We start from the raw sequence: 19,015 nt of genomic DNA, 5'->3' as shown, positions 1-19,015 counted from the left end.
CTCTGCTCGCCCCCTGGACACACGGCTCTGACCTCAGCGATGGAGGCTGCTGTCCTGACCAGCAGTGGGGGTGCCCTGGTGGGGCTGGCCTCTCAGCTAGCTGTAAGGCAGGCTCTGCGAGCACCCCCTGCAGGAGCCCCCCAGGGAAGGTGAGGGCTGGGATGAGGTGGCCAGGCCTGTGCCCCATCAGCCATTTCTTCCTCCTGTCAGTTTTTCTGAGTACTTCCTGTGTGCTGGACATGGGGCCTGCCCTCTGGAAACTCCCAGACCTCAGCACCTAAGTGCGGGGCTTCTCAGAGGACCTGTTCTGGGCCCGGGCTGGGGGGCTTACCCTCATGTCTCAGGGCCTATGGATGTGCTTTGGAGCTCTGTGCACCCCAGAAATGTGTACCTATGGGTCAGGGAAAGGCTGTGGTTCTTGCAGCCCTCAGAAGCCCCCATACCAGCAGAGGCACCATTGCTGGTCTCACAGCTTAGAACAGAGTGGAAGGGATAGCGTGCCATACCCTGGTTCTAGCGAGACCCCAGGAGGGGCCAGGACTACCACCCTGGCAGGAGGGGGTCAGTGGGCCAGCAGAGATACAGAGCTGTGGGGGCAGGCAGCTAGGGTGACCCCAGGCGCTGGAACCGTGGCAAATATTGGGGTTGATACACAGGTGGGGTGTGAAGACAATCTGGGGGTGCCCCCTCACAGCCTCTGGCCCTGTGGGGTGGGAAAGTCTGTGTGCCCATCTGTGCCCAGGACGGGGTCAGGAGCCCAGGTGCCATTGCCCCTCAGAGCCTCATGGATGCCCTCCGGGCTGTGTCTGCAGGTTCCCTTGGAGACGTGGAGGCTTCAGAAGAGGCCCAGGCCATGGACACCAGCCTCCCAGAGCAAGAGGCAGGAGCACCAGAGCCCGAGGCCGTGAGAGAGCCCGAGCCCCTGAGCCCTTCCAGTCCAGGTGAGTCGGTGGTGGGTACACGGCAGGCCAAGCCTGATAGCCTGCGCTGCCCCACGCCTTCCCATGTCCTCACCTGTGCCTTCACGGGAGCTGGGTCCTTCTGGGGAAACTGTTTCCTCCTCTGTGCGTGTGCGTGAAGCCTGCTGATGTCTGGCGCTGGCTGCTGGGCAGCGGGTGGCCAGGGGCCTGACCCTTGGGGGCCTGGGGGGCCAGGGGCAAGAGATGTGTACACCCACACCACAAGGGGCTCTGGTACAGATGGGGAGACACAGGCCCTGATGGAGAAGGTCTAGCCATGGCCACAGAGTGACCTCAAGAAAGCCACACCCTCTGCTAGCCTCCATTTACCCACTGTGGGAGCGGGCAGTGGGCTTCAGCACACATGGTCTCAGAGCATAGCAGGCTCTCCTGCTGTTTTACAGACGAGGGAATGAGACCCAGAGAGGTTAAGTGACTTGCCCATGGTCACACAGCCTGGAAAGCAACAGTGCAGCGATCCGGCCCCAGGTCTGGGTTTAGGTTGATTTCCCTCCATATCATGTCTGCTTCCCCCGCCCCCACCCCTGGCACCAAAACCTTTCCTTGGGCCTCCTTGGTGGCAGTTTCAGGGGTGGGGGGTGGTACTGGGGAGACACTGGGGGTGAATCAATCTGACACCAGGAAGCCTGCTCTGGACAGGTCCCCAGCGGACCTCAAAGGGAGGGCAGCTTCTGTAGCCAGCCGTATCCCAGACGCCCCTGGGAGGAGAGAGCTCCCAAGGTGGAGGTGGTGTGGGGGTGGTCAGCACCCTCACCCCTGTTTTCCTGAGGAGGAAGTTTGGCATGGGGGATCCAGTCTGCCTGCTGAGCCCGACCTCTCTCCCTGCCTGCCTGCTGTTGGCCACGGCCGGGGCATCTTACCCCCCACTCAGTGCTGGGATGCTCTTTGCTCACGGAGGCTGAGTTGACCCCCAGGCCGTAGTGTGGCCGGGAGATGTAGCCCTGAAGTGGGCTGTCTCGGAAGGCCATGGTGGGTGGCACGACCAGGAGTGCGGGAGAGAGGGAGTAGAGGGTGGTGACACTGAGCAGAGACTGGAAAGATGCCCAGAGAAGGTGTACCAGGTGGCAGCCGACCCCTGCCAGTCCCCTCGGGACCTTTGCCCTGGCGAGTGGGTGGGAGAGCTCTGCTGGTGGGGCTGGGGTGCAGAGATCTCAGGCAGTCTGTGCTCACTCCGGACACCCCACCCCCAGCATTTCCCTGTCTCGAAGCATCTGCCCCCCCACCCCAGGATGGCCACAGGCCAGGCGCCCAACAAACCCCATCCTCTGAGATCTGCTGGCCCCTGTGCCCCTTTCCACAGTGGCAGGCTCATTAGGAGTGAGGACTGAGGCTCCCATCCCCCAGTGCTCCCAGGTACAGTGGCCGAGGTGTCCTTGTCATTCATGACTATGCCCTCTGCCACCTGCCTCATCATCCAGGCTGGTGATGCAGCCCGTGTGCCCCCAGCTTTTCCCCAGGACCCGAGCCTCGCTGTCTGTGTCCATGTCTGGGTGGCTGCAGGAGTGCACAAGGGGCCCCTTATCACCACTGCCATCATTGCTGCTGTGAGGTGCTGTGCACTAACGGGGGCGCCCCGATCTGCCAAAGGGCAAGTGGCTCTTACTGGTGGACTTTGACCCGGTGGCTTTCCAGGGGAGCCAGGCCCCTTATCTGATCAGCTAGCCAGGGCTGTGCAGGATGGGGGCGGGGCCCGGGAAGGAGCTGGAAAAAACAGCCGGGGTTGCACCTGGCACAGGCCGTGGTGATAACGCAGCGAGCGATGGGGGAGATAAGGCGGCGGGAGCAATATCTGCCTCTCGGGCGGGCCCTGCGCGGCTCCCGCGCGATGGCTGGAGCTCAAATACCAGCCACGTTGATTTATAGCCAAAAATAATAGGACTTTTATACTGTGTGATTGATTTATTTGATGTTAATCACAGCCCTTATCTCGGGTATTAATAATCTGCCGGGCGTGTGACGTCACCAAGGGGGGGCTTTTATGGGAGCTCATCGATTGGGGGCTGCGGGAGTTATCTGGCTCAGCAGGGAAGGCAAATATGCCCTTTGGGCTGGAATTGGGTGCAGGGCCTGGCTTGAGGGGCCCCCAGCTGCCGATGGAGGAGACCAGGGAGCCAGAACCTGCACGTGTGCCCGCTGGCCTGGGTGTGCCTTTGAGGCCACCCTGCCCTCTAATTATTAACTGCAGCCGGAATAGCAACCATAGCTTCAATTAATGAGGGGATGAGGGGTTCTAAAGGCTGAAGACAAAATTGAGGGGTCTCTCCCCCCTTTAGAGCTAACCTGGGTACGGGGTGACCTTGGGCATGCACCCACCCACTTGGGCCTCTGTGTCTCTCCTGGCCACAGGGTGAGGTGGGCAGGTTGGGAGAGTCGACGCCCAGGGATGGCAGGGCCTGACGGTGTTCTATGTCTGCAGACGCTAACCCCCCACACCCACCATCGCCACCACCCCCCACACCCCCAGGAGGCCCTGAGGAGATGGAGGGGCAGGAGGAGCCAGAGACCACGCTGGAAGAGGAGTCCGGTGTCTCCTGGAGTGGACCAGGTAAACCACACCTGTGGTCAGGGGTCGGGGTCTGGCAGCCCCAAGACCCAGGCTTCTGGGAGTCCTGACGGCATGGGTGGGACGGGCCTCCTTCGCCTTCTGGCTGAGGAGGTTACTGGCGACCCTCTGGGCCAGGACCTGTACTCATTCCAAAGTCCAGCCAGCCTGTGGGGCCAGTGACACCGCTGGGGGCCATACCAGTACGCCAAGCTACACCCCGTGCCCACATGTCCTGAGGGTTCTGGGGAGGCATTCCCATCAGATTGGAAAAGAGGGCGGGGAAAAGCACGAATGGAACTGGGGACAGCCAACGCCAGGGAGGTGGTGTGCCTGGAAAGCCATCCCAGGGTGTGGAGGGGAGTTTGGCAGTGCAGGGTGCAGGCCTTGGCTCCACCTGCCCAAGGCTGCAGCGCAGGGAGCGTCTTGAGGGTGGTTTTGTGCCACCATTGTCACCCTGACCACCAGTTTGCAGCCAAAATTCTGACTGTGGCAGTTGTGGGAGACATGGCCTCCCTCCTACCTATTGTGAGGAGGGGGATCCTGGGCGTGCCATGTGTTTCCATTCTGCATAACTCTGGGGAATGTGGGGCTGCATGTTCCATCTTTGGGCACCTGTATGGCTGGTCCTCAAGGGCTTGGGGCAGGGTCTTTGGGGAGTGGGGCAGGGTCTTTGGGGAGTGGAGGCCGTGTACTCGGGCCAGGCGTGTGCAGACGCAGGAAGCATTCATTGTGTACCAGACACACAGCGTGAGCAGGTGGTCCTCAGGGAGTATGCAGGCAGGTATAATAAGAGTGAGGCTCAGGGACAGTGGGGAAGAGCCCACGGTAGGGCCTTGTCTTGCTGTAGGGTCAAGGGACCCTCATTCCTCCTTTCAGGCCATGGGAGGGACAGGTTGGCCTGGCAGTCACAACCAGCATAGTGACCCCCACCTCATGCGGAAAGCACCCCCACCTCTGCTCTCAGCCTCTCTCACCTGGATGGCCTGGTGTTTCCCAGGAGCAGAGCATCCTGAGTAAGACAATCCTGGGGGGATCCCCTCTTCTGCCCCCAGCAAGGAAGCAACACTGCTGCCCCTCAAAAGAGATGTGGCTCCGTGTCCCTCAGCCCCCACACCCCCCATCTTGGGGTCCCACTGATGGCAGAGGAGGGGCCCGTGCCCTGGCAGAGAACATGGCAGCAGTGTGTCCTGTCTCCACCGAGGAGCAGCTGGCCAGGGGCAGGACATGGGACTATGTGTCCTTAAGGCCCTCAGTGCCTAGTCAGGCACCACTAAACCTGACACCTGTGGGTGCTGGGGTCCACCCTGGGGCCTTTCTGCACACAGGGCAGTGCTGTGAGGCTGGGCAGGGACCCTGTGGTCAGGCTGCCTCAGTTTCCCCAGTTGCAGATGAGGGAATAGCAAGGGCCCCACAGAAGCTAGGTCAGCCCTGCCCCGGGTCCAGTGGCCTGTCACATTCCAGTCTTTATCAGGAAACTTTGTGCTAAGATGGGGGGGAAGTAGGTACCATCTACTGGCCTGAGAGGCCCTGACTGGCCGCTGGGCAGGTGACAGGCTGAGGCCACAGCCGTGGAGGAGAGTGGCCGTGGGGAGGAGAGCACAGGAGACCCCACACCAGCCTGAGGTGGGCATGGGGGTAACCTCTCCCAGTTTATGGAGGACACTTGGGCACAATGTGACCAAGGGGCTTATCTATCCTCACCCAGCTGGGAAGCAGCAGAGTAAGGGACAGACCCAGCACCCGGCTCCAGAGCAGGGCCCCCCTCACCCTACGGGATTAGAATCACCACCCCCGTTTTTATAGATGGAGCCACAGAGGCCTCTAGAGACTGGAAGCTGACCCCAGGGCAAGGTTGGCCAAGGTTGGCCATGGTTGAGGGCTGGAGTGCATCCTCTGGGGCCAGGGGGCTCCCTATCATCCTCCGCAGATAGAAATTTCTGTGCAGTGGGCAGCGATGGGCCGATAAGCTGCCGCTGGCCAACCGCCGTGGTGCCTGCCCCCTATCAGACCCCAGACAGGCCACACTTATCGTCCGCCAGGGAAGCCAGAGAGGCCCAGCGGGTCCTTATCTCAGGGGGCCGCCCGTGCCAGCGATGGGACAGTGGGGCTTTGCCAGGGCCTGGCCAGGCCGCTGTCCCCAAAGACAATGCCCACCCCAGTGACCTGCTATGGGCGTGGAGAGGGCAATCGCGGCCTCTGCCCACAGTCCTGGCCTGCCCACCCCCCTTCTCTGAGCCTGAACCGCTCCGCCCATCCTGGGAGAGCACCTCCACTCCCTGTGTCTCAGGGTCTGTGTCTTGTCCCTGGCTTGCAGCCACTGCTCTGTCCCCACCACCCAGCTTGGGGACCTGGCTTATGAAGGCAGCCTGGGGGACATCAGCCAGCTTGAGCCCCAGTGCACCTTGCATTGTCTGGCTGTAGAGCAGTGACTGGGCCCCTAGCATCTCCCATTTGGCCTGCGTGAGGCAGGACTCGGTCACCTCCCAGAGCCTAGGGCTCAGCACACATCTGGCACAACGCGCACTGCTTACCTACACCTCTCCTCTATGGCTGTCATCTGCTGGCCAGGGTCAGGGTTCACGGGGCTTTCGGGGACCCCATCCCTTCCCCCTCTGTGGGACCCATCACCCAGGGAGCCCCAGGAGCAGGTGACTGCAACCCAGCAGAGTGACCGGGCCTCAGGGCCTCTCTGCCCCAGCACAGCGGGTCCAGTGGGGCCGCCCTGCCTGAGGTCAAGGCCCAGAGCAGATGGCCACGAGCGTCCTCAGGAGGCACCCCCAGGGCACCAGGCAGGACACAACACAAACACAGGGGCGGTCCTAGATGTGCAAGGGCGTCACAAACACTGGAGTGTGGATCTGGGACTCAAGAGGGAATTCACTGTCTCCTTGATCTGTTCCTGCCCCCACCTGATACCTGGTGACCCCAGAGCCCCAAAAACAGTCTAGGGAGGTGCTCAGGGATGTGCCTTCATTTTAAAAAGTTGTGAGCTGTGTTGGCAGCTGGTGGCTTAGTTCTCAGGAGTTGCTGGTCACCTGGGAACCCCTGGCTGTGCTGAGAGGCAGGGTGTGCCCTGGACCAGGCCCAGCTTTGCTGAGCAACTGTGGGCTGGTTGCTGACCTCTCAGGGCCTCTAAGAAGAGCAGTAGCTTCAGGGCAGCCTGTGAAGAGGTCATCCCCACAGCACACAGAGGGCAAGCCCCAGCATCCTCCTCCTGCCCGGGTAGCCTGGGTTCCTCTGGGAGCTGAGGTATAGGCAGGAGCCCCAGGAAGGAGGCACTCAGGGCAAAAGGCAGCCAGCCCAGCCACGTGGCCCCAAGGCAGGGGAAGGCCTCTGTTCGCAGTGTGGTCTCGTCCCCCCGGACACTGTCCCCTGCCCTGGACACAGGAGTCCCCCACTGCACCCAGAGCCAGCTCTCCTGCCACTCAGGAGCCTGGGGCCAGGCTAGGCTGGAGACCCAGCTCAGTGCTACTGTGTAGTCTCAGGGGTGTCCCCTCTGTCTTCTGAGCAGTGGACAGTAGCTGCCACCAGCTACTGGTGGGGGGTGAGGGCCTACACCCACTGCTAGATGAATGCCCTCTGCAGTGAAACGGGTTGGTGTGCTAGGATGTCGTCCACACCGTGAGCTCAGACCAGCCAGCCAGTGAACTCGGAAGTATGCGAGGAGGGAGGCGATCCCGGTGGGAGGGAGGCCCCCCCTGCACAGCCCTATAGGGCAAGGAGAACCTATGGTACAAGTGGAGAGCCTGTATAGGGCCTCAGGGGTGCGAGGGAGGCCCCGGGCCTGAGCGAAGTGCAGGGAGGGCAGGGAAGGGGTTACAGCCCAAGGTGGCAAAGGTACCCCCAAGGGCTCGGGGAGGGGGTGCTGGGCTGGGGGCTTTGAAGAGAAAAGGAATTGGAGGCAGGAAGGGGGCGAGCTCAGTATTTTTATCTTTGAAATGACCTTGTGCGCTGGAGGGGCTGGCTGTTTAAAATTCTGATATGCAAATGCCTGAGAGCTGTAATCTGTAATCCCCAAAGCATGTCTGGAGGGCAGCTGGCCAGGAGCTCTCTGCCTGTGAGGGGTCGGCCCCCCTGCCACCATCCCATTCCCTGCTCCCTGTCTCCCCACCCAACATCTAGAAAGAGCAGGAAGGCAAGCAGGCAGGCAGAGAGCCTGTTGGACTGAGAGCCTCCAGGATCCCATCCTGAGCGAGAGTCCCAGGCCCATCACCTATCTCCTGGTCCCCATCTGAGCCTCTGTCCAGTGGCAGTTAGTGTGCCCTTGGCCTGCCTGGGACAGGTCCAAGGGAACTAGGTCCCAGGTCCCAGGTCCCAGGGAACTAGATGAAGGAAACAGCTGTGTGTTGTGGGGTGGGGGGTTCCAGGGGCGTCCTGGAGCTTCCTCTGCAACCAGCCTCGTGGGGTCCCCTCTGGCCTGAGCAGACCCTCAGCCAGCAGAGGGAGGGGGACATTCCCTGGCTCCCTGGGGCGGGGCGGTCTCCTCTGGCCTCCCTCCCTCCCTCCGTCCCTGCCTGCTGTGCCTGGCACAGGGCAGCCAAGAACCGCTCTCCATCTGCCCCCCTGGGAGGCAAGGTCCAGATGCCCTGGATGGGGAGCAGCATCACCAGCTGCTGAGTGCAGGGCTGTCTGCTACAGGTGCCATGCCAGGCAGGGAGCCGACAGTGAACCTGTAAGGCCCACAGGGGCTCCCCACCAGCTCTGGGGAAGGAAGAAGGCAGGCGGTGGTGAGGGGCACACACGGTGGCCAGCTTTGTGATCAGAGCCCCAGGAGTGGGGTTTCATTCACCCACAAGTGCCTTGGAGTCTGGAACTCTTTCCTGATGACCACTGTTTATGAAACAAAATCTGATTGGCCAGCATTAGGTGTTACTTCTTTTGTCCTCATCTGAGGCCCTGGAGGCAGAGATGGGGAGGCTGGCCATGTCCTCAGAGCCCTGCAGGTCAGCAGAAGCTTCCCCACGCTGAGGCCTAAAGGACCAACAGGAGTGGTGTGCCGGTGTCCAGGCAGTGAGCTGACATGTGCAAAGGCCCTGAGGTTTGAGCAGCGTGGGTGTGGCTGGCGCATTAGACAGGATGGGTGCAGATGGGTCAAGGTTTGGGCTCAGTGCCATGGAGCATAGGGAGATGCCGTTGCTGTCTTGCCTATAAAATGAGGGACTGGAAGGTTTTAAGTGAGCTGTTTGGTTTGCTGCCTTGCCGGGGGCACAGTGCTGTGAGGGGCCAGAGGAGGCAGCTGCTTCCTGCTGGAGCTCTGGAGTCTGTCCCCACCGACCCCTGGGGTCCTGGGGAGCCTGCTGGACTCTCCACCCCTGGAGTGTAAGCAAGGGCGTTGGGCTGGCTATCTGGGCCGTGCTCGGCTGACTAATCTCACTACTGGAGTTTCTAGGCAAACCTCAAGGTTTGTTATCGGGCAGCGGGCGGTCGGGCTGCCGAGGCAGGACAGGCTGTCCTGATGGACAGCCCGGGAGATGGACCGATAGGGCCTGGCCGCACATCCCCTCCCACCAGCTCGGCATGTGTGGGTGGGAAAAATCATTTCAGCTATTTGGCGTTATCGTGGGGCCTGGCACTGCAGCCCGATAGGCCTATTTGTCTTAGATTAACGAGTGGAGGAGGGGTGAGGGAGAGGGCAACGGCGGATGGCAAGGGTCAGCCTGGGGTCAGCTCCATGACCAGACTCAGGGGCTGGGTCAGGAGCCAGCTCTGGGTGTCCCAGGGAAGGGCGTCCACACCATGGGGCCCCTGGGGGACGTATGCCTGAGACCCACGCAGCAGGCCCTCCCCGTGTCCTGAGCCTCCCTGCTTCACAGCTGAGCAGACTGACTCCAAAAGATGGGGGACAGTCCTGAGGGGGAGTGTTGTGCACCCCTGGGTCGGGCACGCCGCAGTTGCTGGTGACAGTGGGGGTGGTTCCCCCTTAGGGGTGTGTCGTGGGGGTGACACTGGCCATGGATCCAGAAGAGCACGGTACCTACGGCCCAGCAGTAGGCAAGAGGAGGCCATTTATTCACTCCACAAACACTTGTACGTGTGTTAAACACCGGCCTGGAGCCAGCAATCAGGTGGCTGGGGAGACAGACTGCCTGGAATGGGGGCAGTGATGTCACGTGAGGGGGAGCCATGCCCCACCAAGCCCACCCTGCACCCAGACCAAGAGGCAAGAGCCACTGCTCTGGGGCTGGTGCACCAGGCAGAGGGCATGGTCAAGGCGAGAGCCCCAAGGCTGGAGCATGCCCCACTAAGTCCAGGGTGAGTGCAGGGGTGAGGAGGGAGGAGGCAACCTCAGAGCAAGGGGGCTGCATCACAGAGGTGGTTGTCTTGGAAACGGAGTTCAGCTGTCACAGGTTCCGCCAGCAGAGGCCCAGGGTGGCTGACTGATCGATGGCCACCTTGGCTGCCCACCGCCCCTGGCCCTGAGCCAGAGCTTTAGTCCCTGGGCCAGGGGAGGGGCCTGAACCCTCCGCCTGACCACCTCTCTGAGCAGAGCTCCGTAGACAGGGCCCCCAGACCAGGGCTGACGGGGGGGCCATGCATGAGCCGGGGGCCTGTGCTCTGTGGCTGGCCGGGCCCACACGCATGCCTGGTGGGCACTGGGGGCCAGGCACCAGGTTACACACAGCACCCCGGGAAGGCCAGGTGCAGAGGGGGGTCTGCAGCAAGACCTCCTTGTCTCCCTCTGGTGGGGGCCCTTGAGGCATGGAACTGGCCCCAGTTGCCCCCGGGGCTGGGCTGCTGACCCCTTGACCTCGGGCAGCTCCTCACTACGATTAGTGGCTCCTTACCACGGAGGTGCCATCCACCTGGCATCCAGATGGGCCCTTGGCTAGTTCTGTCTTCCATCCCCAGCAAAGACGCCCGGGTCCCAGGTCCCCCAGGGGACCTATGAGGGGGCAGATGGCCAGTGAGCAGCTCTTCAGCAAGACTCAGACCACCCTCCTGCCAGAACTCATCCCCATTTGCTCACTTGCTTGTGCTTTGGTTCATTGAGCACCTACTACTAGACCACCTACTGTCACCTACTATCTAGGCCCTGGACTAGACAATGGGGTCACAGCATGAATAAAACAGCCTGGCCACTGCCCTCCCGGAGCCACAGCCCATGGCAGAGAGACAAGGACTAGACACTAACGCCAGGAATATTGACCAAGGAGAGCAGAGGGAAGGGGGTGGCACCCATGGGGATGTGCGCAGACCACACACGGCGACCGCACACAACGGGGGAGCCACCCCATGGGGTTCAGCCCAGCAAATGCCCTGCATTGGGTCTGCAGGGTGGAGGGAGGGCTGGGGGCTGGGGCTGACCACTGTCGGGGCTGGACTGGATGGGTTCAAGGGTGGACTTGCGACCCCTATGAGATGCTGCACTCTGTTCTACAGATGTGGACACTGAGGCTGCCCCAGTGCTACCGCTGGACGCTAGCACTGGAGGTGCTAGACCCCCATGGGGGGACTGAGCCGCCTCCTGGGAAGTGGCCCTCTCCTAGCCCTATCACACGTAGTCCTCAGGGACTCTCCCAGCCCCTCCCCTGGTGTAGACACTGCCTGATGGAGGGCAGACGGGCAGCACAGTGGCCGACAGGGAGCATGGTCAGGGCCCAAGTCCTCCGCCATCCACAGCGCGTGGAGGCCCAGCCTGGCCGCCTGCCCTGTACTGCCCGCTGACCTCACCGGCCTTCCGGGAGCGGCTATCTGTGGCCAGGGTGGCCTATCTCGGCCGCAGGCGCTAATCGAGCCCAGCTTCCTCCTCCGCCCTCCCACCCGGCTTCCTGCCCCAGCCAGACCGCCCCCTGGCCCCAGGCTGTGTCTGTGCTGCCGCCTGGGCCCTGCCAGCGCCTCCCAGATGTCAGGGCGCTGCCAGTCTGGGTCTGCCTGGCTGCACCTGAGGGGCCCCTTCCAGAACTTTCCTTCCCTGTCCTCCTCCTAGACCCAAACCCAGACTCTCCCCAGCCAGGCCATGTGGCTGGGCTGCATCAGCTCAGTGTGCTCAGCCTGTGGCCTCCACAGTGAGTGGGCCACAGACACGGGCCTGGGAGACACCCAGGGGACAACAGGGTGGCATCTGACACAGGCCCTCTGCCACAGCCTTGCTGTCACCTACGCACCAACCAGCAGGGCTCCCGCCCTGAGACCAGCACTGGTCCTACCACTTGGACTCTGCTTGGTGTCACTATTGGCGACACTAACGGTGGTACTGTCCCTATCATGTTAGCCCTGGCCAGTGGGGTCCCCACCATGAGCCTCCACCTATCCCCCCTCACTGGGCTCCTAGGCCTACTGTGCCCGTCCATGGGCTTGGGCTGCTCCTCGGGGACAGGGACAGGGTATCTGGGCTGCCTGGAGGCATGAGGAGGGCTGGGGCTGGGCTGGGGTTGGCGGGCAGCAGGAGGGCCGCACGGGCAGGGCGCAGCAGCCCCTGGGCATGGTGTGGGCCCTCCCTGTGGCCGTGCAGCCTCTGCTGGGGTGGGCCAGCATCTCCATCAAGCTGTCCCCCCTGCCCCGGGACGGAGACCAAGGCAGCGCCGCCCTGGTGCCGGCCACCGGCTGTCACAGGATCCACCCCAGCCCAAGAAGTGGGTGTCAGTCGTGCCCATCTGACAGATAGGGAAACTGAGGCTGGGGGACATGCAGCGGCCCTCTCAGAGCCAGGACGGGAGCCGGGCCCTGCCTGCAGCCCTCCTGCCCGCCCCTCGGGCTTTGACACGCCGTTCTCCGAGACCCCCTCCCCTGCTGCCAGCCAGGGCTCGCTCTGTATTTATTTATTTATTATTCCTCTATCTTTGTACGTAACTTCTGATTTCCTCACCGTGTTTTTCCATTACGGCGGCGGTGGACGCGGCCGATAAGATCGGTCCCCGGAGATGGGACAAAGGGGCCGCCATTGGCTCGAGGGCTGGTCATATCCTGCCCGAAAGGGCCGGGCTGGGCCCGAGATGTGGCGTGATGCTATCACTGGGGCTTTTGTGTGTCGTCGTGGGGAGGGGGCCCCTCGCCCGCCCACCCCCCTGCCCCCGACCCGCCTTCACCCCCACAGACAGAGGCAGATGCCCCTCCTCGCCGCCCCCCCCAGAGGACCAGGCCGTGGCCAGGCAGGTGCTTGTAGGTCAGGCCCTGCTCGGGGCGGGCTGCGGGCCCTCGGCTTCCCTGAGCCTGGGCCGTACCCCCGCCGCCAGCGCTCACAGACACCCGAGTGCTCCGGCTGGAGCTCCAGCTTCTAGGAGTCTATCCCGGAAGAGTCCCCTCCCCATGGACAGGCCGAGGGTGGCGAGGAGCGCCCTCATGGCCATCTTGATGATAGGAAGCCATTATTTATTTTTTGCTGACCTACGAAATCTCTGTGAGAAGAGGGAGAAATGATTCTAAAAGAAGCAAATTCCCCACGAATCCCTAGACGTTTTGCCCTTGTGCGCACCTCCCCGCACACGCTCGCATGGGTTGGCCATATGCACACTGAAGGCTGCAGGCAGTAACAGCGGGGCTGGGGCTGACGTCGGGTGGCCGCGCTACCGCCGCCTTGGTCCCCACTCTCCCAGCCTTTACTGGTTCTGCTGAATTCCCCTTGCCCCGCCCTCCCCTGATGGCCTGGGCACCTTGCCGGTGGCACATGAGCAACAGGCAGGGGTGGAGGTGGGAGGGAGCCCCGCACTGCTGAAGCAGAGACACCCTCGGGGTGTCAGCCATGGGCTCAGCGAGAAGGTGCAGAGCCCCGATTTGGGGCCTTCTGGGGTGAAGAGGTGAGGTGGAAAGGAGCTGTATGTGCTTCATGTGGAGGGCAGGGCTTTCTGTGTCCAGGCCTCTCGCCCCCCCTTTCCCAGGCCCCAGCCCAGCCCTGTGCCCTGCCTCCCCATCCAAGGACCTGAGGGACAGAGCACTGGATAGGGCTGGACCCCTTGAACTCAGCCACCCACCTTTCCATGTGGCCAGGTCCTCTCTGACCCTCGGTCTCGCCTGTGAAGGGGGAGAACCACCCCCACTATGGCATGGTGGGAGAGGGAGGGGGCCCTGAAAGCAGGTGTCTGCAGCTTCCACACAGTGCAGGCCTCTCCCTGGGACCCAGCTTCCCTCCCATGTGCAGGGTCGTCCTTCGTTGGGTGGGACCAGTGAGAGATGCAGGACTTGTAAAGGATCTGCAGGTGCTCCGGGATTATTGCCTTTTCTGGGAGGATCTCCATAACCCCAAGGGGTTCACTGGGCCATAGGCGGGGGCTCTGTCCCATTCTCCATGACAGCGGCTAACCTCAGTGCTTGCTGTTACCCAGGCCCCACCCCTGGCCCCTGGCAGTGGCAGCAGGAGGAGGGCTGTCCCTTCACCCTTGCACCCATCTGCTTCTGCCCAGACCTCTCCCTGCCCACCCACCTACCCGTCCACTTACATAGGAGAGTCTGGGCCTGGACCCCTGGCCACGTCCCAGCCCAGGCAGGGAGCAGGGTGGGCTGGCCAGGCTGGAGGCCAGGAGCTGGTGAGCTGGAGGCCAGTTGGGAAGGAAGGGCCCTCAGTGGCATTGGCCCCTGGGGGCCAGGACACCGATAGGAGCCAGAGGAGCTGTTTGCACAGGAGGCATTTCTTTGCCTTATCACACATCCTGCTTCCAGCCTGCTGCCAGGACAGAACAGGGCTGGGAGGGCCGGGGACCCCCACCCTGGCTCCCAGGCCTCAGGGTCTCCCAAGGCCAGAGTAGCCAGGCCTGGGGGCTGATGGGACTCCTTCTGCCCACTTCCTTGCTGGGAAGACTGAGGCCGGGAGACCCAGGGCAGTTGGCTCTTCATGAAGGCCGGAGGGACTGTGAGTTCTCAAACAGTGAGGTGCCAGGAAGGTGGCATCTCAGGACTCTTCAGAAACCTTGGGGTGATGCAGGGCAGCAGCCAGAGCCCAGCATGCAGACCACCCCCTGTCTCCTGCCCATTGAGCTGCTCTTGGCTTTGTGGGGGGGCGGGGGGGAAGGCATAGTATCTGGGAGCACAGCCCTCCCCCAGAAACCCTGGGTTGGAGGTCCAGATGGGGTGACCAGAGCTTGAGGCAGCCCTGCCATAACGTCCCCCAGACCTGCCTCTGAGCTTCCTGCAGGGCCCCTTCCGAGGCTCGCCCTGTCCCAGCCCTGCAGACCCCCTTCCCTTAGGGCCGTCACCCCATGGAGCAGGATCCCCACAGGCCCCACCCTGCACTGCCCGAGGATCCCTAGAGGCCCCAGCTCCGCCATTAGCTGGGGCCAGGGTTCAGCCCGATAAAGATGGGCTGTTGTTCTGTGTCAAAAAATCAATACTTTCCAGCGATGTTCCAGCGATAGGAAGAGAAGTTCCCAGGCACCAGCTGGTGGGTGGGGCGGGGGCAGAGCTGGGGGCTGCAGCGCCCCGGGCTGCCCTCCCTGCCCATCCTGCCCCCTGGTCGGGGCTGCTGTAGACCCACAGAGGGGACCTCAGTGCCCAGCCTCCCGCCCTTGCTACCCCGGGGCCGGGCAGGGTATTATGGGGAGGTTCTGGGCCTATGGCTCGTCGGCTGCTCTGGGGTGTCTGGCACTGGCTCTGCTTCATGCCACCACCCTCCAACCCAGCTGCCACTGGGTCCCAAGCTCTGCAAGGGCCTCCCAGACACAGCCGTCCATTACCCCGGCCTGAAGGTCCAACGGCCCACAGGAGAGGCTGAGTGAATGGAACAGAGCGTCCCCCCCACCCCGCCCCAGCCTTAGGTCAGAGGGTGGGACTCGGGGGTGCAGCAGAGCAGGATGCCAATGACATCGCCCCCACTGCCAAATCAGGGGACGGGCGTACAGAGGTCCCAGCCAGGGAGGGTGTCAATAGCCATGTCCTGTGGTGGCACTGTGCCCGGCACCCGCTGGCCCACAGCAGAGCCGACCTCTGTGTGCCCCGGCCAGCGCCCCCCACAGCTGGTGCCCAGGAATGTCGCCTGCCTGCCAGCTCCACCCCCAGGCTCAGGCCCGCCCCACGTGATGCAGCCAGAGACACGCTGGGCTGGGCGAGCCTCACAGGGTGGCAGAAGGAGGGTTAGGACACGTGGCACCACGCCCAGTGGGCGGGCATATGGGATATAGGGCCACATCCAGTGGAAAGTACCCCCAGGCAGGTGCAGTGGGCCAGGCAGGCCGCTGGGGGCTCCTGGCAGACAGGCCCCCGCCCCAGGGAGGAGCTCCTGATGAGGCCTCAGGGTCTGAGGGCTGGGACCCACCGGCTCCAGCCTCACCCCGCTGCTTAGGAAGGAAGGTTCTGGGCTTGAAACCCTTTGAAAACCTCAGGCCTGGATGAGAAAGAAAGCCTCCTCCAGGGAGGACTCAGGCTCTGCACACCCCACCCAGCCTGGACACTTGGGGTGCCTGGGGACCAGGTGAGGCTAGACACCTACAACCAGGCCTAGAGGCCAGTGGGGGGCCTCTGAGGGCAGAGGGCACCAGGGGCCAGGGCCGAGAAGCCAGGAGGCCCTGCGCAGCGGGTCAGGATGCTCCCCGGGAATGATCTCTCTGACTCCCCATCCAGGACATGGGCACTGGCCTTGGTCTGGGTCACATCCCCAGTGCCCAGCACTCCGTACGGAAGCTAACACAAAGATGGCTGAGGACTGGCCCTGTGGCAGCACCCAGAATAGGTGCAGGGGGTGGGCCGTTGTCCCCGGGAAAGGCGTTCACTCTCTGAGCAGCCACAGCCCTGCGGGAATGTGAGCCTGGCTCTGCCACGCGTGAGCCCAGAAGTCCCAGATCATAGGGGAAACCTGATTTTTGAATGATGACAGCCAGGGTCCTTGTTTGTATACGTGTTCTCAGGTCACAGGTCCTGGCCCTCCCACCGGGGTCTGGCGCTCCCAGGCATGCTCTGTGGGGCAGCCTGGGTGGACAGCCTCACCCTGGGCCCCTGGGAGCCACTAAAACTCTGAGACTTTAGGTGACTTGAGCTGGTGATCTGGTGTGCATCTGTGGCCCCTACCTGGTCTGATCTGGCCGGCAGCGGCGCACATCAGATGCCCTGGGGCCTGGGCATCAGGATCCTCTCCCATCTGCCCCACTCCATCTCATTGCTCCTACCTGTGAAATGGGGACAGGGCTGTGCTCCTGGTCTGGGGCACGCCACCACTTGGTGTGCCAGGTTCACTGTGAGTGAGGACATGCTGCCTGAGTTGGGGTCACTGGGCTCTGTGGCCTCAGACAATCCCTCAACTTTTCCAAGCCTTGCTTTTCTCAGCTGGCAGAGAGCAAGGGAGATGGACCCCAGCACTTTATCCCCGTTGTTCAGGTGTGGGAGCCTGGGGCCTGAAGTGGCGTGAGGTCTTCCCAAAGGTACTATGCCCCCTATCCCCATGACAGGGAGGGCTGGAATCAGGCTCCACCCCTTTCTTCCTGTGGCATTCAGGTGTGGCTTGATCCAGGGGACATGCTGGCTGGCTGGTGCCCGTAGCTCTGAGTCTCCTGGTCCTGGGGGCCCAGACTGTGGCCTATCTGTACTCTCCATGCCCTGCAAGGTGGGGTAGCACTAAAGACAGCCCCAAGCCTGTCAGCACCCTGGGGCAAGGGGTTGCCATTGCCCCAGGCCTAACGAGGCCAGCCCAGGGGAGAGGCAGCAGCAGGACAGGCTCCTATGCAGCAGCTGGCAGCCCACCATGCACAGAGACATTGCTGACCCCCCTGAACATGCCCCACACCTTCCTTGTGCCCCCAGACAGGGGCCTCCTGCTCAGCCTGCCCCCAGCCCCCTCCTCTGGCCTCATTACCGCATCTGTAATTAGGAAGCAAAATAGCAGCCAATGGGGTAGGCCCAGCAGGTCAGGATGTTCCCAGGAACTGATGGGAACTTGCCCCCTCCAACCAGATCAGGGAAGGGCTGCACACACTGTGGCACCACCACCCCCATCCCGGCTAGCAGGCTCCGTGGCCGCAAGCCTGGGGCTCCTGAGCTTCAGCTGGTGCCCACCTACCTGGCTGGGCTCTCAGCTCATCTCAAGATGACCATCCAGGAGGCGGCCCTCCATGCCTGCCCATGGCCCCTGATTGGGGCATGCACGTGACCAGGCTCTGCCCACGCCCCTCATGTGCAGGTCCAGGTCTCCCAATGTGCTGAGCCAGGGGTACCCAGGTGGGCTGGTGGTGGCTCAGAGGCGGGAGTGGGGGCCATGTGGTGCTGTACCTGAGCCCATAGGAAGCCCCCTCACCACCCAGAGCGGGCTCTGGTGTCGTCTGTTTTAAGAGTGGGTCACTCCATGGCCCAAAAGGCTGAGAGCCCTGACTGCTGGGGGGCCGTGCTCCCTGCAGTGCTCACAGAGCGCTTGCTGTCCGGCCTGTCCTGGGCTCATCTCACAGCGGCAGAAGCCAGGGCTGGGAGGAAGTGACCGTCCAGCAGGGAGATGGCCTTGGTGGGACACAGACCCGGGTTCTAGAGCTCTTGGGGCTGGCAGAGGCTTCACCACGCCCACCTCAAAACAGCGCCGTTCCAGTAGGATGGTCAGCCCCTGGACAGTGGCCACATGGGGCAGGAGGAGGAGCTCCCCGGCCTCTCCCTGTCCTCCTAGGACCCCACCTGCCACCGAGCTCGGCTGTCTCAGGAGGGTTATGCTGAGGGCCGGGGAAAGGACTTTCAGCCAGGAACCTGGGCAGGTCACCCCACCCGCAGGCCCCAAGGCTGGTGCTCCAGGTCACCAGGGTCCAGGGAGCAGCATCTGCAGCGGGAGGGGCTGAGCGAGTGAGGGGTCTTCCCGGCTCCTCGTCCTGGGACAGCGTGTGCCAGCTGACCCCAGACCGCCCTGCGTCTGCCCTGTGACCTTGGAGAGCTGTTCACCCTCTCTGGGCCTGGTTTCCATGTTGGCACAGGACGTTTGGTACCACACATGGCTTCCTAGCCTGCCCCGCTCTGGGCCACACCCACAGATAGTTCTGGAACCCCACAGGGTGGGGCCAGCTCGCTCCTGGGGCTTTCTTCCTTTCCTTCTCCCTCTTTTTCTCTCCCTTTTGGTTACTTTTATCAAAGGCAAACAGCGTGATCTCCGAGATAGGGCCACTCCTGACAAGGCTGGGGCCAGCTGGCCCATGGGAGCCACAGGGTGGGGCCAGGCGATGGGCCGGTTAGATCAGTGACTGCTGGCGGTGACCCGAGTCCACTGTGAGGGCTGGGGCTGCAGGGCAGCTGGACTCTGTGCTCTGCTCTGGGGGCCACTGGCCCTTAGCACAAGCGCAGCCGGCAGGGTGCAGAGGCAGCCCCCGAGCTCAGACACTCCCACAGACCACTGGGCTCCCCCTGTCAGAGCCACAAGCTAGGCTGGCGGCTGGGGGTGGGGGCTGAGGCCTGGCGGGCTCTGGAGCCTGGTGGTCTGGGTCGGAGCCCCGGCCCGTCCATCAGCAAGATCTGGTCAGGGCTGGGCAGGATTCTGCAGACCAGAGCGTCCTCACTGGCTCACCCTGCACGTTGTGGCGCCCAAGGGCTCTGCAGGCTGTGAGGCGGGGCGGGGGGCTGGGGCTCAGTGGCCACCCCGGGCTGCGCCACACCACCCGGGACAGCC

The 19,015-nt window shown here is 62.9% G+C and overlaps 1 protein-coding gene across 5 annotated transcripts in view; it reads left to right on the top strand.

Annotated features, from left to right (window-relative positions):
- Window positions 1-19,015, top strand: part of ZFPM1 (zinc finger protein, FOG family member 1) — a 69,361-nt gene that overhangs the window by 26,258 nt on the left and 24,088 nt on the right. For all 5 annotated transcript variants that reach the window (XM_038538077.1, XM_038538074.1, XM_038538076.1 and 2 more), the window contains exons 2-3: window positions 813-941; window positions 3,397-3,525. In XM_038538077.1, coding sequence (XP_038394005.1) covers window positions 854-941; window positions 3,397-3,525 — 217 coding nt within the window. In that variant the 5' untranslated portion in view covers window positions 813-853. The remainder of the gene's footprint in view (window positions 1-812; window positions 942-3,396; window positions 3,526-19,015) is intronic.

Source organism: Canis lupus, chromosome 5 (assembly GCF_011100685.1).
Source record: "Canis lupus familiaris isolate Mischka breed German Shepherd chromosome 5, alternate assembly UU_Cfam_GSD_1.0, whole genome shotgun sequence".
Lineage (NCBI taxonomy): Eukaryota > Metazoa > Chordata > Mammalia > Carnivora > Canidae > Canis > Canis lupus.
The sequence above is the reverse complement of the archived record's forward strand: the minus strand, read 5'-3'. Positions and strand labels throughout refer to the sequence as shown.